Source organism: Vanacampus margaritifer, chromosome 18 (assembly GCF_051991255.1).
Source record: "Vanacampus margaritifer isolate UIUO_Vmar chromosome 18, RoL_Vmar_1.0, whole genome shotgun sequence".
NCBI classification, from domain to species: Eukaryota; Metazoa; Chordata; class Actinopteri; order Syngnathiformes; family Syngnathidae; genus Vanacampus; species Vanacampus margaritifer.
In genome coordinates, this window is record NC_135449.1 from 5,456,107 (window position 1) to 5,471,393 (window position 15,287).

The following is a 15,287-nucleotide window of genomic DNA, read 5'->3' on the forward strand; positions in this document are numbered from 1 at the left end:
CCCATACTAATTGAGAAATGGTTCGCTTACAAACATATTGTAGACAGGATTTTGCAATGAAAAATAATCAAAATAAAATAAGCACGAATAATGACAGTCGCGCACCGCCACCTGGCGGTCGATGAGGGACAAAATAGAAAAAACGGTTTCACTTTCTAGGGTGTACCTAATGTAGTGGCCTGTGAGTTTGTTTCTCAAGAACACCGATGCGCTTTACCACATCCTAGTGTGTAACTTACCTTTTCACAAGCAGCCTTTGCACAAGAGGAACTTAAAGCCTGTATTTTGACCGCTGGGAAATGCACTGCGATCATGTATCAGAAAAAATAACTGTTTAATTTGAAATGGGAAGTAACTCAATGGCCAACATCAGTTTTGAATAGTGACTTATTTCCATTTTTTTCCCTAATCTTTAAAAAACAACGACACACACAATAGAAAACAGTAGTAGACTTACATCCGCTCCAATTTGAAGTCAGACTTTATTTGATGAATTTGATAGTAATTCACATCATCGGATTTTATGGTAAAATATATTTGTACAAAAATACAGATATTTGCAAATCATCAAGCAGCTGAAAGAAACATAATAAATAAACACCTAAACTACCGGAAGCAACAACTTTCTCAATGACAAATACACAAAAAAAAAAAAGACTAAATATTACTTCCTAAAAAGTGTACAAAATATTTAAATTGAGATACTTCAATGCTTCTTGTAACTGTCAGGATTTTCACATGGAAGACATTTCCTCGTTGGGCTCTGAAAGACAGGACAAGTGACATGGAAAATATTTAATAATTTAATTTAATTCACTATTGCTGCAAAAAATGATCTTGCAAGAAGAACAAACTGTGTCGTCTTACCTGTCCAGCTTCTGTAAACGGGAATTTTGAGTGCCGGGTGTGTGAGCTCCACAAGAACTCTCAGGCGAGCTCTCTCGCTTTCCTTGCTCCCCTTGGTCAAATTCACTTTGTTGATGTATAAAGCTCCGGAGTCCAACTCGGGTTCATCGTCGTCATCATCACTGCCCTCGTCTCCATCTGATGACTTTGTTTCCTCGTATTTTTCCTCGTTGTTGTTATTGTTCTCTCCGTCCACTTTCTCGTCGATGTACGCTATCCCTTCGGTGTCCGGATATTTGACGGCTGCTTTGGTTTCTGGAATGGAAATATCAAGATAAGACCTGGACGCTATATTAGGTATGTCATTGGATAGCGGGATGTAACGTTACTTATTCCACGTCCATTCCTCAGTTTCTTGCTCCGACTGGGCGCTTGTGTAGACCTTTCGAGGGCGCACACACTTTTAAGTTCCCTCTGGCCATCATCTCCTATCTCCTCCGTCTCACTGGACTCCAGCGGCGAGAGGGTGGTCCCGCCCGCCGTCCACAGTAACTTGACCTTAGGGTGACCTCCCTTCAACAGGAGAGAGAATACGCCCACTCCTTCGCTGCTCCAACACACCGAAATGGATGAAGGGATGCTGGGAGCAACTTGAGTGTGGAACAAAAAAGTGCTAAAGTCAGTGAAAAAAGGTTTGTTATTGTAATTTAACGCAAAAAGTACAAGAGGAATAAATCTGCAGTCTGCACTGTGTCCACTAGGTGGTGGTGTTTCTTTTTAGCATGTATTTTATAATGAACACAGCAGTGAGTTCAGTGAAATTTATAATTTAATTTTAGTGATAGTTGATGCCCCTCTAAAAATGCTTATAATGAATAAATAAATTAATTAATAAAAAAAAAAAAATAAAGATTAAAAAATAATTAATATTAAGAGTTCAAATGGTAAATATACCACAAGCTATGATCCAGAATATAATTTTAAACTCATCGTACACTACACTAAAAAATGAATGACTTACAGAGGAGTTAAGCTATAAAAAAATGTACCGTGTTAGTCGCCTTTTGCCGATGTAAATAAATAGTATCTTGACCATTATTTTATTCATTGATGTACTTTGGCCCCATCTTGTGGCATCATATGGCATTACAGAAAGAGTACAAAACAAGCGGAGAGTCGCAAATAGCCACAGTAGCTATAAAAATAGTGATTTGGCGCCATCTGGTGGCATGTTGTTGCCAAGCAACTGTGTTGAACTGAGGGGAGGAGTTTTATTTAGTCAGGCATGTAAACAAATGTACTTTGGTGCCATCTTGTGGCATCTATAAGCAAGGTGGAGCTCGTTCCTTATTACGTATATCAGATAAGCGCTTTTCTAGAAGTCTATACTTCTATTTTTTCCAGTATTATTATTATTTTTTAACACATATGTATTTAAGTACACAGTGTGAATACTTTTGCCACGTCTGAGTGACGGTTACTGATCAAACCATTTGAATATCTGTTTTGGGGTGCCACAAGGGTCTAATTAAGAACCACTATTATTTTCTTAATATTGATTTCACTGTTGGTATCAAAAACAGTTAAATCTATCTTAAGTTATCTTTTAAAACATAACTTTTATAGACAATTTAAAGTCTTTGTTGAACCTTTTGAAATCGCTCGTTTTGTAATTCCGCTCCATGTTTACACACCACATTATATTTATATATATTGTATTGATAAATTGTTCGTAATTCACTCCTTGAATAAATAACGGTATAAAGAAAAAGAAAAGAGCGAGTGATTCTTTCTTACCAATGTCAACATTTCTCCAAAGCCTCTCAATGGGTTCTTGAAGGGAAAGGTGCTCGACTCTGCATTTAATCCCTCCCCCGCGCTGTCTTTTCTCACGGTTGTTGGCGGTCCTCAAAGTGGCCGTGGTCCTGTGGAGTCTGGGGTGAACCTCCACGGGGCCCCACAACTCCCCGCCCTCCATCACCTCGTCCTCACTGTCATCTCGCTCGCCCCCTCTCACCTTCAGCCACGTGACCGTAATGTCCGGCGGGTAGAAATCGGTGATCTCGCACCCCAGGGTCAGAATCTGGTCGGATGCTGAAGTGGCGGATGAGATGTCGGACACGCGTGGCTGTTTGATGAAGCCTGCGTGGGGAAGAAAAATAGGATGTTGATATTTATGTTTAACAGCGAACGTCGTGCTCAGTCTCCTCTCTGACCTCTGGTCTCCCGAGTGACCGGCTGCTTGAGGGCGATGTGATGGATGCTGACCCACACTCTGGTGCCGCCCTGTTCTAATTCAATTCGGGGCAGTTTGCACTGACTGGACGCCGAAAAGAAGCCCTCGGAATTGGGTCGAGGGGAGGTTGAGGCCTGGGACGCCACTGGGCTCAGTTCTCCCCCCTGGCAGAACCAGCGAAAGGTGATGACGTCCGGGTGGAAATGGGACGCTCGTACGGTCATGCTGATGACGTCTGCAGAACAGGAATTGCATTTATAATCAAAGTTTAGGAACGGTTGCCACAAAATTTCACACAAATCGTCCAAGAAAGATGAAAAACAATGTCAGATGGAGACAGGACAGGAAGGTCTGAGATCTTAGATAAGAAGGGAAGATGCAAGGGGGAGGGGAAAAGATGAGGCTTGAGCAATGCTCCCAGAGGGGAGCACAGTGTAAGCCTGGAAAAAAAAAAAGTATAGTGGCTGCGCCTTCTTAAAATAATTGCCTAAGTCTATTTTTTCTGATTTTTTAGGAAACACAAAAAATGTAAACATTTGCATCATGATTTAGGCCCAAAAAATATTTTTTGTAAAAAAATGACAATTATATTAAGAGGGTGACGCTATAGACTTTAAACAACAAATAAAATAAAAAAGTGACTGTAACTTAGTTATCATGTTAACTAGTCTAAACCAGTGGTGGGCAAACTTGAAGCCTCAAAAGGCCACAGAGTTTATTTTTATTTAAATTGACAGATGGACTACCACCTTTTTTGATCCTTGTATCACAACTGGATCATTATATTTTATCTACAATTTAATGTAAAAAAAAAAAAATATACATACAAAAAGGTGAAAAAAAGATTTGTATTTATTTTTATTTAATCAATATATATATATATTTTTAAACTTGTACAAATATTTTTCCTAGATTTTTAAACCATGACATGGACCAATTTGACCCACATCATAACAGGAGGCAACAGTTAAATGAATCTAATAAATGTACAATTACGACTTGAATGTTACGATTAATCCATCCATCCATCCATTTTCTTGGCCGCTTTTCCTCACTAGGGTCGCGGGGGTGCTGGAGCCTATCCCAGCTGGCTTCGGGCAGTAGGCGGGGTACACCCTGAACTGGTTGCCAGCCAATCGCAGGGCATGTTACGATTAATTTAATGTTATATTTTCATTGAAAACAAACAATATGTACATTTCTATACAACCCAAAATTTTATATGTATAATATTATAGCACAGTATTGTCAGTCAACCAGAGGGGTCCCATTAATACGTTTAGTAAATGTCTGCCTCACCTGAGTTGTCTGGCGTTTCTGCCAGCTGAATTTCAGAAACCTCTGGTGCAGCTGAAGTGGGAAATACACAAACAAAACTAGTGGAATTTCTTCAAAAAAAGTGAGCGCGAACCAATGACTACAAACTCCTTACACAGAACTGTGAACCTCTCTGACGCTCTCTCCATCACAATCTTGTCTTTGCCTGCGTAGGACACCTGGCACTTAAACACTGCCCCCTTGTGGATGGAGATCTGCGGGATGAAGGTCAGCGACGACACCATCTGCTGGACTCCACTTCCGGTTGAATGCAGAGGCCCCTGGCAATGCAGCTTGTAGTAACCCATCTCTCCTCTAGAGGGAAGCAAAGGACCTTTCTCCGGTGCTGGGGAGGTGAGAGTTAGGCCGTAGGGCAGATGGATGGTGGTTAGGGGGTTATAGAGGCAGTTAAAGTTCGCTCTGGAGGTCCCTACAGTTGCACATTTGTTAGCAGAATGAAGGTGAATAGTAAGAAAGCGTATAGCATGTCAGTCAAGAATAGTTACAAGCATTATCAAAAAACTTAATACCAGTTTTTTTCCTCCTTATGCCAGAAAAGAGGCATTGTTTGAATGCGACTTTCCTACCTGTGAGGGAGGTGTCGGAGATTGGCGTGTCATTGAGGAACCACGCGGTCTGGACCCGGTCCACCCTCCTGCCTTCGATGCTCACGCTCACTCTGCCCTTTTGACCCTCCACGATGCGAGGAGGGAGGATGATTCCTGAGACCGCCAGAGACTTCTGCTTCTCTGATTGACAGCGGAGAAATATAGAGACGTGACACATGACAGTTTAGTCAACTTTGATATCAACTCGCGACTACTTTTAAATCTGATTTATGTTGGCCAATTTTGTTTTGTGATAATAGATATTAACTTAGCCAAAAATAGAGGGGCTGTGAGAAAAGGTTGGAAAGATATCAGTTAAAAAAAAATATATATATATATGAAAGAGTTGAATGTTATAAGATCAACCTTTTATTTTATAATTGTTTCTTAAAATTGTAAAAAAAATAATAATAAAAAAAAAAAAAAAAGGAAAAACATTTGGGAAAATGGGTTTCCGCTGGATAAATAGTAAAAAGAAACCAAAAAAGAGAAGAAAAAAGAAATGGAAGAAAAGAAAGGTAAAAAGAAAAGAAAAGCAAAAATGTGCAGCCAAAAGGAAAAAAATAAAAATAAATAATAATAATAATAATAATAATGATAATAATAATAATAATAATAATAATAATAAAAAATAAATAAATAAATAAATAAATAAATAAATAAATAAATAAATAAATAAAATATGTGATCCCATTTCTGTAGACCTCCATGAAAGTGGACTGATTGTCTTTGTGTTTAATCAACATAAATAAATAAATAAATAAATAAATACATATCTTTGCTTTCACTTTGCGAAAAAAATGATCAACATTTTTGTCTATTTTCTGACATGTTACAAACCAAACCAGTATCTAAATTTTAATATAATATATCATTATTTAGGGCAATTTGAAATAATGTCGTGTGTTTCATTAAAGGCATGGGAGACAAAAACATCGACGGATGAATCGATGAATCAAAAATGTAAATGCTCACCATCTCTCCGCCTCCAAGAAAAGCCGAAGCACAACAGGAAGACAAGCACCAGTGAGATACACATCATTGCCACGGATGCCTTCGCAGATTTCGTGAGCACTGGCGCCTCATCTGGGGAAGAACAGGAAATAATCAGGAAAATCTAGCTAGCGCGGCTTATAGTCCAGAAATTCTGCACTTGTGCTTCAGGTGTTAACTGACAAACAAAAGACTTGATTTCATGATAAGGTCCACTCATTGTGAGAGGAGTTGCGATAAAAGCCAGTTGAAGTAATGAAGACATGCAGGTATGACTGCATCTGCTCGTTTTTGTTTGTTCAAACACCTGTTGTCATTATGGCCTTTCAACCAGGTGAAGCAAAAAGCACTAAGGTTCAATTAAGTTTACTTGTCAAGGCTGTAGTGTATTGTATTGTATTTATTTATTTATATTATATAGCGCTTTATCTACACCAGGGGTGTCCAAACTTTTGAGGGCCACATCCCAAAAAAAAAAAAAAAAAAAAGACCACTTGGAATGTATTCAACTTAAATGTATTAAACATGCTAAAAACAATCAAGTAAAGCAATTATATATTGTTTATATTTTCTGGGTGAATGTGATAAAAAAAAAAGTTAAGGATTTTTGTCTCCAAATTTTGGGGTGGCCAATAGCCCTGCATTACATTAAACTAGATCCACCCCTGCACTGAACAGCAGCCGAATCCCATCTCAACATTCCGAACCGAAGCAAGAGCAAACTTCTTCTGTCAAATTGGATTCGATTTATTCACCAAAGTGTTTTAAAGAGCAATTGTGTTAGTCATGAATATTTGTTTTCTTTATATTTGCATATTTAGAATAGTTCTACACAAATTAATTATAATTAGTAGTGGGATAGTAACCTTTCAGGCCGTTTCAAATGTCATTTTTTATATGTATAGTATATCCCGTGGGCTGCTGAAAAATGAATGACGGGCCACAAATGGCCCCCGGGCCGTAGTTTGGACACCACTGATCTACATCATGGTATATCCTAATATTTCATGATGAAATCCACACATATAAGCGAAACACTGAATCTGTCAAATCCACCAAAATTGCATTACACCGCCTGCGCCACAACTTAGACCTGGCATTAAGTCGAGTCTACGTCCCTGCCAGCAAATTGGCAGGTGTAACAGAAAACGACCTTGGTCTGTTGGAACAAGGGTTAGGGTTACATGAGGCGACAGTGAGGCGTCGCTTCTGCCAAATTCCCAAACATGGAAAAGTACACTTACACCGGCACAAAAATGATGATCTGCCAGTTTTTACGCCATATTAAGGGTCGGGGAAAAAAAATCACAACTACTGTAAGTTATTTTTCAAAATCATTCAGCCCTATGTGGGTCTGTATTATTACACACATAACTAAACAAACCTGAACCTCAAGCCACCACTTTATATACTGTAGTGTTAACTCGTCCACTGCCAGCGCAGTTAACTGCCATTGACGGCTATAGACGTCAAAAAATCATTTTAACTATTTTCATTAGTTTATTTTTTTTCCCACTTTTGTTAACAAGAGTATGAAAACCTGGATTTTTTTTTACTGTACATTAAGAACAGATGTCAAATTTGTGATTAATCGTGAGTTCATGTGATTAATTGCAATTAAAAAAAATTATCGCATGAGGCCCCTAATTTTTTTTCAAAATCGCATCAGGCGATTATTTTTTTTTATTGTCATTAATTGCATGACTTCAATAGTTAACTCCCGATTAATCACACATTTTATATATGTTCTAAATGTACAAAAACGTATCTAGGTTTTCATACTCTTGTTAACAAAAGTGGAAAAACATGTTAAACTAATAGAAATAGTTCAAATGAATTTTTGACGTCTATAGTCGTCAATGGCAGTGAATGAGTTGAATGAATGGAATTTTGTCTTTTCAATAAGTAAGCCTACAAACTGTAAATATTTTTCCCGCTGTGAGCTACTCAAAGGCATGTGCAATTCTATAAAGGGCTGGTCCAGGATTTACAATATAAGATGTCACCTTGTGGATCCAGTTCTTCCAGGTACGCTGAAACCCGGGCGGGCTGCACAACTCCGGGCTGGTTGACAGCGCACTGCACCTCTCCGCCTCTCTGCCGCTGCTCATGGCTTAAAGTGAAGTAGTGCGAGGTTCTGAACGTCCCATCCGGATTCAGCTCGGTGCCGGGCGGATCCGGTAGGACGGTGCCGTTTTGCAGCCAGGAGACGGACATCTCCTCCGGGTAGAAGCTCTCCACGTGGCAGGAGAGGGTGAGAGGACTGTTGGCGGAAGGCGGGGGGACGGCTGAGAGTCTGAGAGTGGGGGGGTCTGAGGGGGGGCACAAAAGAGGAAAGGAAACATTTGAGGTTTATTTGAACAATTTATCTTGTGGTTCAAAAATATGATTACGGCTTTTCCATGCCGCAACGACGAGGCACTCTAGAGCAGCTTCACTGGTCCAAAGCTCCAAAGATCCGCATGATGGCTTTCAAATCAGACTTTTGAAAAATAATTTTCCTCCTCCTTGCTCTTTCGTTTTTCTCTGCGTGACTTGCATGCACTCATGGCATGACAACGAGGCGCTCTAAAATGGCTAGCAAGCCAAACGAACGTCACCGGAAAAGCACTTAATAAAGGTGCGTAAGTATTTGTATAATGTGAGAGGTGCTGTTATAGCCATTTTTTTTTTTTTACACAATTTCAACCATTATCTAAAAACACCAGCGTTGCCAACTTGGCGACTTTCTCACTAAATCTGGCGTTAAATCTTTCCAAAGCTTCTTGGCGACATTTTTTTTGTTTAAAAGTAACTAGCCAACAAATCTAGCTTTTACTCACATTTTTTTGCCTCTCCCACTACATTATTCCTCTCTCCTACAGCGTCCATTACAATTACATGCAAATTTCCCATTAGCCTATGCAAATTAGGCAATGACATCATTGAGCGGCTTCGAGCAGCTTGTAGAACAGCCAATAGCTACTTTCCTTACTAGGGAGTTTGTTACACTGAAAAAAATGTATAATGTATTTAGAAACCATTTCTGATTTCACTTTAAAGGGTCTAACAGCTGTTCTTCTTTGAACTCTCTTGCTAAGCAAAACAGCAGCAAGGAGGAATTTGTGTTTGGTGACTGATAGGGATGTAAGGACATTGGTAATATCGTGATATCGCGATATTAAAAATTGCCACAATATATCGTCGTCATCATGTCACGATATTGATAAAAGTAGCACATCTGTTAAAAAAATTTGTGTTGATTTCCATCTGTGCAGTTTTAGCACCCTCTGGTGGCTAGTTAAGACAAGTGCCTCAATATATATATATATTATATTTATATATTTTTATGTATATTATTTAAAATATTTTTCATTGCTGTAATGTACAAAAGCACAATATTGTTTTTTTTTTAAATATGAGCTCATTTTTTTTTTGGTACAATTTTTTTTTTTTTGGAATGTTTTATCTGGATCGGCCCCATCTTTTTATCGTTTAATCTTGACGTCTGTCATTTGCATTGAAACTGGTTCTATTGTTAGAAAGTGCCATCGTGGCATGACCGGTATCTCTTATTACATCTGCAAAAAAAAACAAAAAAAAACAGAAAGCAAGCGCTCGCACCTGGCTTGAATCAAAACGGTGACCTTTTTTAGCTTCAGTGTCAGGGGTGCGAATCGGAACCCGTGACTCCTATTTTGCTTATCGCATCTTGCAATGTAAACGGGAGCAAATCCAAATAAAAACCAGAGTTTAGAATTTTTTGGTTAAGAATCGAAGACTGCACTCACGGGTGATGTTGAGTAGAAAATTGAGCTCATGGTTGGTGCCGTTGTGGCTGACTTTGCAGCCAAAGGTGGTGTTCTGGTCCCATCGGGTTGGGTAGTAGGTGAGGTTGGCATCAGCTCTGTACAAGCCATCGGGCCTTTTCTCCCCATCCAGCGGGTTGGTGGACTGAATGACTTGGCCGTCTCTGGTCCAGGTGAATGCCACAGGTGGAGGGTAGAAGCCATCGGCGCGGCATTCCAGCTGGCTCTCCGCCCCCAACAACAACCATTGTGGCGGGACGGATACAGATGGGGCGGCTTCGGAGGAGAAAGGAGGCGGATGAAAGCGGAGCTGAAAAGTTGTGCTTTGTTTTTCTACTTTGGGCAGGAAAATTCAGTCCTCGGAATTAACTCTTTGACTGCCAGACGTTTTCAGAAAAGGGATGCCGTGGGTGCCAGCCGATTTAAGCATTTTTGACTGATCTTTCAAGGTCCACAGAAAATGATGTGTTTGGACTATGGAAACACACAAACTACCAAATGAAAGATTGGACTCTCATCTTTCATCAGAAAAAAAAAGTTTGTTTCTACCTTATTCCGTTTTTCAGTAATCAACAATAGAAAATGGTTAGTTTCACCTCTGTTTTGAAAAAAAAAAACGTCTTTTAACGTCTTTGGCACTCCTCCATATGATTTTACTAAACGTTATATAACGTTTTTGGCAGTCAAAGAGTTAGACTGGCAAGGAAAATTGGGTTAGAATGACTACATTCGGACTTTAGTAGCCAATTGTAACACTTGTTTTCCAAAGATTGGGTGGTCAGAACAAGGAATAATGGATATAAAAAGTCTACACACCCCTGTTGAAATTACATTTTTTTTGGTCCTATAGAAACAAACTACTGACGACCAAAATAACACATTCAAGCTCAAGTTAATGAGGAGTCAGCACACATCTGCCGCCATTTAAAGTGCCTCCGATTCACTCCAAATAACTTTCAGATGTTCTAGTAGGCTTTTCATGACATTTTTTTTGCTTACTTTACTGTGCTGTCATTACTTATCACTTAGTCACCGTTACTAATTTTGTTAGTTAAATGGGAGTCAGCACACATCTGCTAACATATAAAGCGTCTATGATTAACCTCAAATAACTTTAAGATGTTCCTGACTTTTTTCCCCCCCACATGCTTTTTAAAAACTTTTACTTGTTACTTAGTTACAGTTACTTAGTTACAGTTACTTATTTATGGTTAGAGTTGGTTACTGATCTAGTTACATTTACAATCTAAAGTTAAATGGAAGTAAGCACACATCTGCCACCATTAAAACTCTGAATTACCGTCCAAAAGCTCAGATGTTCTGGTAGGCTTTTCCTGACATTTTTTTTTGTCTTACTAGCAGAACCCTGAAGGTTTTGCGCAAGCTAGGAACTGGTTATTATTCCCTGCACTTGGACTAAGGCCCCAATTGCAGCATCGAATTACAACACATTCCAAGTGTTTTTTGAAAATGTAGCTGGGCTTATATGTTTTTTATTTTTTTCCCAGAAGAAAAGTCTCCCGTCTTGCCACCCCCTAACCCATAGCCCAGATATACGCAGACAGCCAGTACTTGCCAGAATTTCCTGCCTCTCCTTCAATTTTGCTGTCAGCCTCTTGGCAGACACCCTGCCCAGTTTTCTCCTCCTTTTCATAAATTTTGACCTTGGAAATTATTTTGACCTTGGAAATGATTTTTGTGCCCTTTTTCTGACCGATACCTTCAAACGATGCATTACCGCTAATGCTGTTTGATTTATACTATATATATGTATATATTTTAATATAAAAAAAACTGTGTTTCCTGTGAAATAACTTCCAGACAGTAGAGAATGTTAATTAACTCATTCACTGCCATTGACGGCTATTGACGTCAAAAATTCATTTGAACTATTTATTTTACTTTTTCCACTTTTTTTAACAAGAGTATGAAAATCTAGATTTTTTTTAATTGTACATTTAGAACAGATATCAAATTTATGATTAATGGTGAGTTAGCTACTGAAGTAATGCGATTAATTACAATTAAAAATTAGCAGCGTCAGGCAATTAAAATAATAATTAATTGCATGACTTTACGAGTTAACTCATGATTAATCACAAATTTTACATCTGTTCTAAATTTACAATAAAAAAATCTAGGTTTTCTTACTCTAAGTCGGAAAAAATGTTAAACTAATAGAAATAATTCAAATGAATATTTGACGTCTATAACCGTCAATGGCAGTGAATGAGTTAAGAAAAAAAAAACGAAGCAAAATGGAAAAATCAACATACCGATAATGCTGAGTGTAACCGTGCTTGAGAGCAGCGTTGTGGACTTGTAGCGGACTGTGCACTCATACGCCCCCTGCAGGCTAAGGCCCACGTCGAGGACGGTTACTGAAAAGTCCCCACTGAGGAAATGGTCCGTTGTCCAAAAGAAGCCATCTTTTATCCACGCGGTCGCATTCTTGAACGAAGCGACGGCCGAGCCGTTGCTCACCCAGTCGACTTCCACCAGCGCCTCGTCCAACTTCTGGGTCACGTTGCAAGGAAGGCTGGCGTTTGCATTCGGTCTGGCTTGGATGTCGACAGAGGATGCTGTGCAAAACAAAGGACATTTTGGAGTCAAAATAAGCAAAAAGACATTTAGCATTTAATATTGACTTAATTATTTTTTACAATATTGAATCTTTTTTTTTTTTTTGTTTGTTTTTTTGTGCCCTGCGATTGGCTGGCAACCAGTTCAGGGTGTACCCCGCCTACTGCCCGAAGCCAGCTGGAATAGGCTCCAGCACCCCCCGCGACCCTTGTGAGGAAAAGCGGCTAAGAAAATGGATGGATGGATGGATAAATCTTTTTTTGTAAAAACACAAAAGAAATTTTGTCTTCACAGTCACAACCCATCCAAATAGAACAGGAAGCCTGACGGCTCACTATCAGCGTCCCAAATTCTTAGTCTTATTTAATACCCCCCCCCCCCCCCCTTAGTCGACTGCACTCACCACTTTATTTTGTACACCTGCCAAAACAAGCTTTGCTTAAGTAATTATGGTTGAAAAATAATCAAGAATGTATCAAAAAAGAATCACGTAACCTAAATAGTACTTTGACACTAATGCCAACCACATTGTCAATAACAACCATAAATTAAATGAATACTTTTCTGACACTGCCATTGTTATCTTTGTATAGGCCTACTTAGGCGTACCCGATGAAGTGGCTGGTGAGTAAATATCAACAAAAAACATAAAGCCCAAAAAACATCTGGAGGGTGTGCTATTTCAACACTTCGTCATTTCGTAAGTTCTTTCTTTTGATCTCGTACGAGTACCCGTTCTCGAGCGCGCATAAGGCCCTTCAGTCACCTTTTCCCGTGGACGAGCTTAATTAGTAACTAGCACAATAAATACCTGTCAGCAAACATAAAAGCGTGCAGTGGAAAAGTTTATACGTCCCCGTGAGCTAATTGTTTGCCAATAAAGACAGCTGAGACTCCCAAGACGAATGTTTGTTTCACTTTTTAAAAGGCCCGCGCTTGTCCGTAAATACTTCAGGTGAGGACAACTCAATCAAAAATGGTTCTTTTTATGACTCATTAAACGCACTTCCTGAAGCAGTTAAATGTAGGCTTCATAATTACTATCATCAAGTCAGTACACGGTGTTACTTTGGTGCGTTGACTCATTTATAATTCGTTTTTTTTTTTGAGCTGTTTAACGGGTTTAAGACAAACGATAATTGCGGGCGTATATTCTTTATCCTTTGTGAAAAATTGCTATAATTATATGAAGCTCAACGATGTTATTAACGATGACGGCAAAAAAATAAAAAACTAATTGTAACTTGTATTTCAAGGCACTTGCTGTACTACAATGCTTAATTATTTTCCCCTCATTGTCTTTTGATTGACTTTAGATAAGAGATCCGTGCGCATTGTCACAGATGGTTGATGGGTTGGTAGCCAGAACATTAGGTACACCCGCAACTGAAAAAAACAACATATAAATGAATAAATACATCAATTCTTGACAAAGTGTCCATGTTTTGAAGCTTATACTGATATGATTATAAAAATATTAAAATATTATATTTTTTAGGAATTATTATTGCACATAATTCTATAGTCCATAATATCAACTAAAATAAATGTCAATGAGAGATATTTTTGACATATTTTTGACATATTTTTGACAAATAAAATGATCAACATTAAGATAAGTCGCGCCAATGCAGATTCCTAAACTTGAAACATTGCCACTTTCGAACCCTTATCAATCCAAAAAAACGAAACCGGATCAGGACGCCGGCTCACCAAGACTCATCACACCATCGGAAAAAACACAACCGCGAGAGAAATCACATGAAAAAAGTCCGTCTTTTGATGTCGGATGTTACCTGCTCACTTCAATGGAGTTTTCTGCAAGCAAAAATAAAAAGCGACAAGGGCAGCCTTTGTGCGCGCTCACAATACTCACCATTGTTTATGAGGTGCAACAAGACCACATAGACGAGGACTTTACACTGCATGGCCAGGCTTGTCTCGAGTACAGCTTCTTATCATCGGGCCCTCTCGCTCGTCTTATATAGAGCTGTTAGCTGACAGGGGGTGGGCTTGACTTGCCACATGGGAAAGAGGAAATAACGTCCCACCCACCCCACCCCCCCCTCCTCACACCCGGGGGCAGCAAAAAAAAAAGGAGGCCTGTGTGATATGTGTAGATGTCCCCAGTGGAGTGAGGTGAGGAAAAGGGAGATGTGCAGGGAGGGACAAGTCAAGTGCAGAAAGTGCTCACTTAAAATTCACGGTGGCGTTGGGCCAAGGTTTTGGGCCTACTTTACATTGGCGCAGCGTTGCCGTGAACAAAACGTAATCCTGCTGAGCTTATGTGGGCAAACACTCTTGCGAGACTGCAACTTGCTTTCTTAGCCCAAAAAAAAAGAAAAGAAAAGAAAACAAGAGAATTTGTCTTTTGTACTGGATCACTCCTGTACAGCGTTTTAATCGATTTTTCATTGTCTGCAGTAAGTTTGAAGTCGTTTTTAGTTTGATACCACTTTTTTTTTCCCAGACCGAGTACTCAACTCCAGAGTAGTCATCGATACCGATACCAAGTACGAATGCCACTAGTACTTTTGATAAATAACATTTCTTCCCTGAAAAACGATTTCAGATCATTGTGAATAAAGACCGACAGTATAGATCCCAATATGGCATTTTCCCCTTCAAATTGCATAAAATGAATTCCAATCTTCTAATTTCTAGTTCCTGTTTGCAAAACAGCACCATTGTGACCATCCCGATACCTGAAATCAGTTTTTAGAGTGGGTTTGTTAGTTTTTACTTTTTCAAAAAGTCTTCGTTTTCATTTAGTTTGTATTAGTTCTATTATTATTATTATTATTATTATTATTATTATTATTTATTTATTTATTTATTTATTTATTTTTAAATATATGGAGTATTTGTTGAGTGCAAGATTTAAAAAAAACCCTAATATAGTTTAATAAAGTTAAG

General features: G+C 38.9%; 1 protein-coding gene across 2 annotated transcripts; it reads right to left on the reverse strand.

Annotated features, from left to right (window-relative positions):
* Positions 1-448: 448 nt before the first annotated feature.
* LOC144038291 (uncharacterized) lies at positions 449-14,383 on the reverse strand. Of its 2 annotated transcripts, none has more exons than XM_077550654.1 (13): positions 14,248-14,383; positions 12,065-12,370; positions 9,771-10,064; positions 8,007-8,312; positions 5,983-6,093; positions 4,987-5,148; positions 4,515-4,745; positions 4,382-4,432; positions 3,063-3,317; positions 2,644-2,988; positions 1,236-1,496; positions 868-1,161; positions 449-763 (listed from the first exon to the last, which is right to left on the reverse strand). In XM_077550654.1, the coding sequence occupies exons 1-13, from the start codon at positions 14,297-14,299 to the stop codon at positions 735-737; spliced, it is 2,697 nt and encodes an 898-aa protein (XP_077406780.1). In that variant the 5' UTR covers positions 14,300-14,383; the 3' UTR covers positions 449-734. The 2 variants fall into 2 exon arrangements, with proteins under 2 accessions (XP_077406780.1, XP_077406779.1); XM_077550653.1 differs by having other exon boundaries at positions 4,515-4,829.
* Positions 14,384-15,287: the final 904 nt, after the last annotated feature.

What these genes read in the sequence shown, in the direction of transcription:
- LOC144038291 (XM_077550653.1), bottom strand. Translation starts at nt 14,299, where the DNA reads ATGCAGTGTAAAGTCCTCGTCTATGTGGTCTTGTTGCACCTCATAAAC. An exon ending in GTTGCACCTCATAAACAATG is followed by an intron (nt 12,371 to 14,247) that starts GTGAGTATTGTG and finishes TGTTTTGCACAG; the next exon opens with CATCCTCTGTCGACATCCAA. An exon ending in GGTCACTCGGGAGACCAGAG is followed by an intron (nt 2,989 to 3,062) that starts GTCAGAGAGGAG and finishes TTCCCCACGCAG; the next exon opens with GCTTCATCAAACAGCCACGC.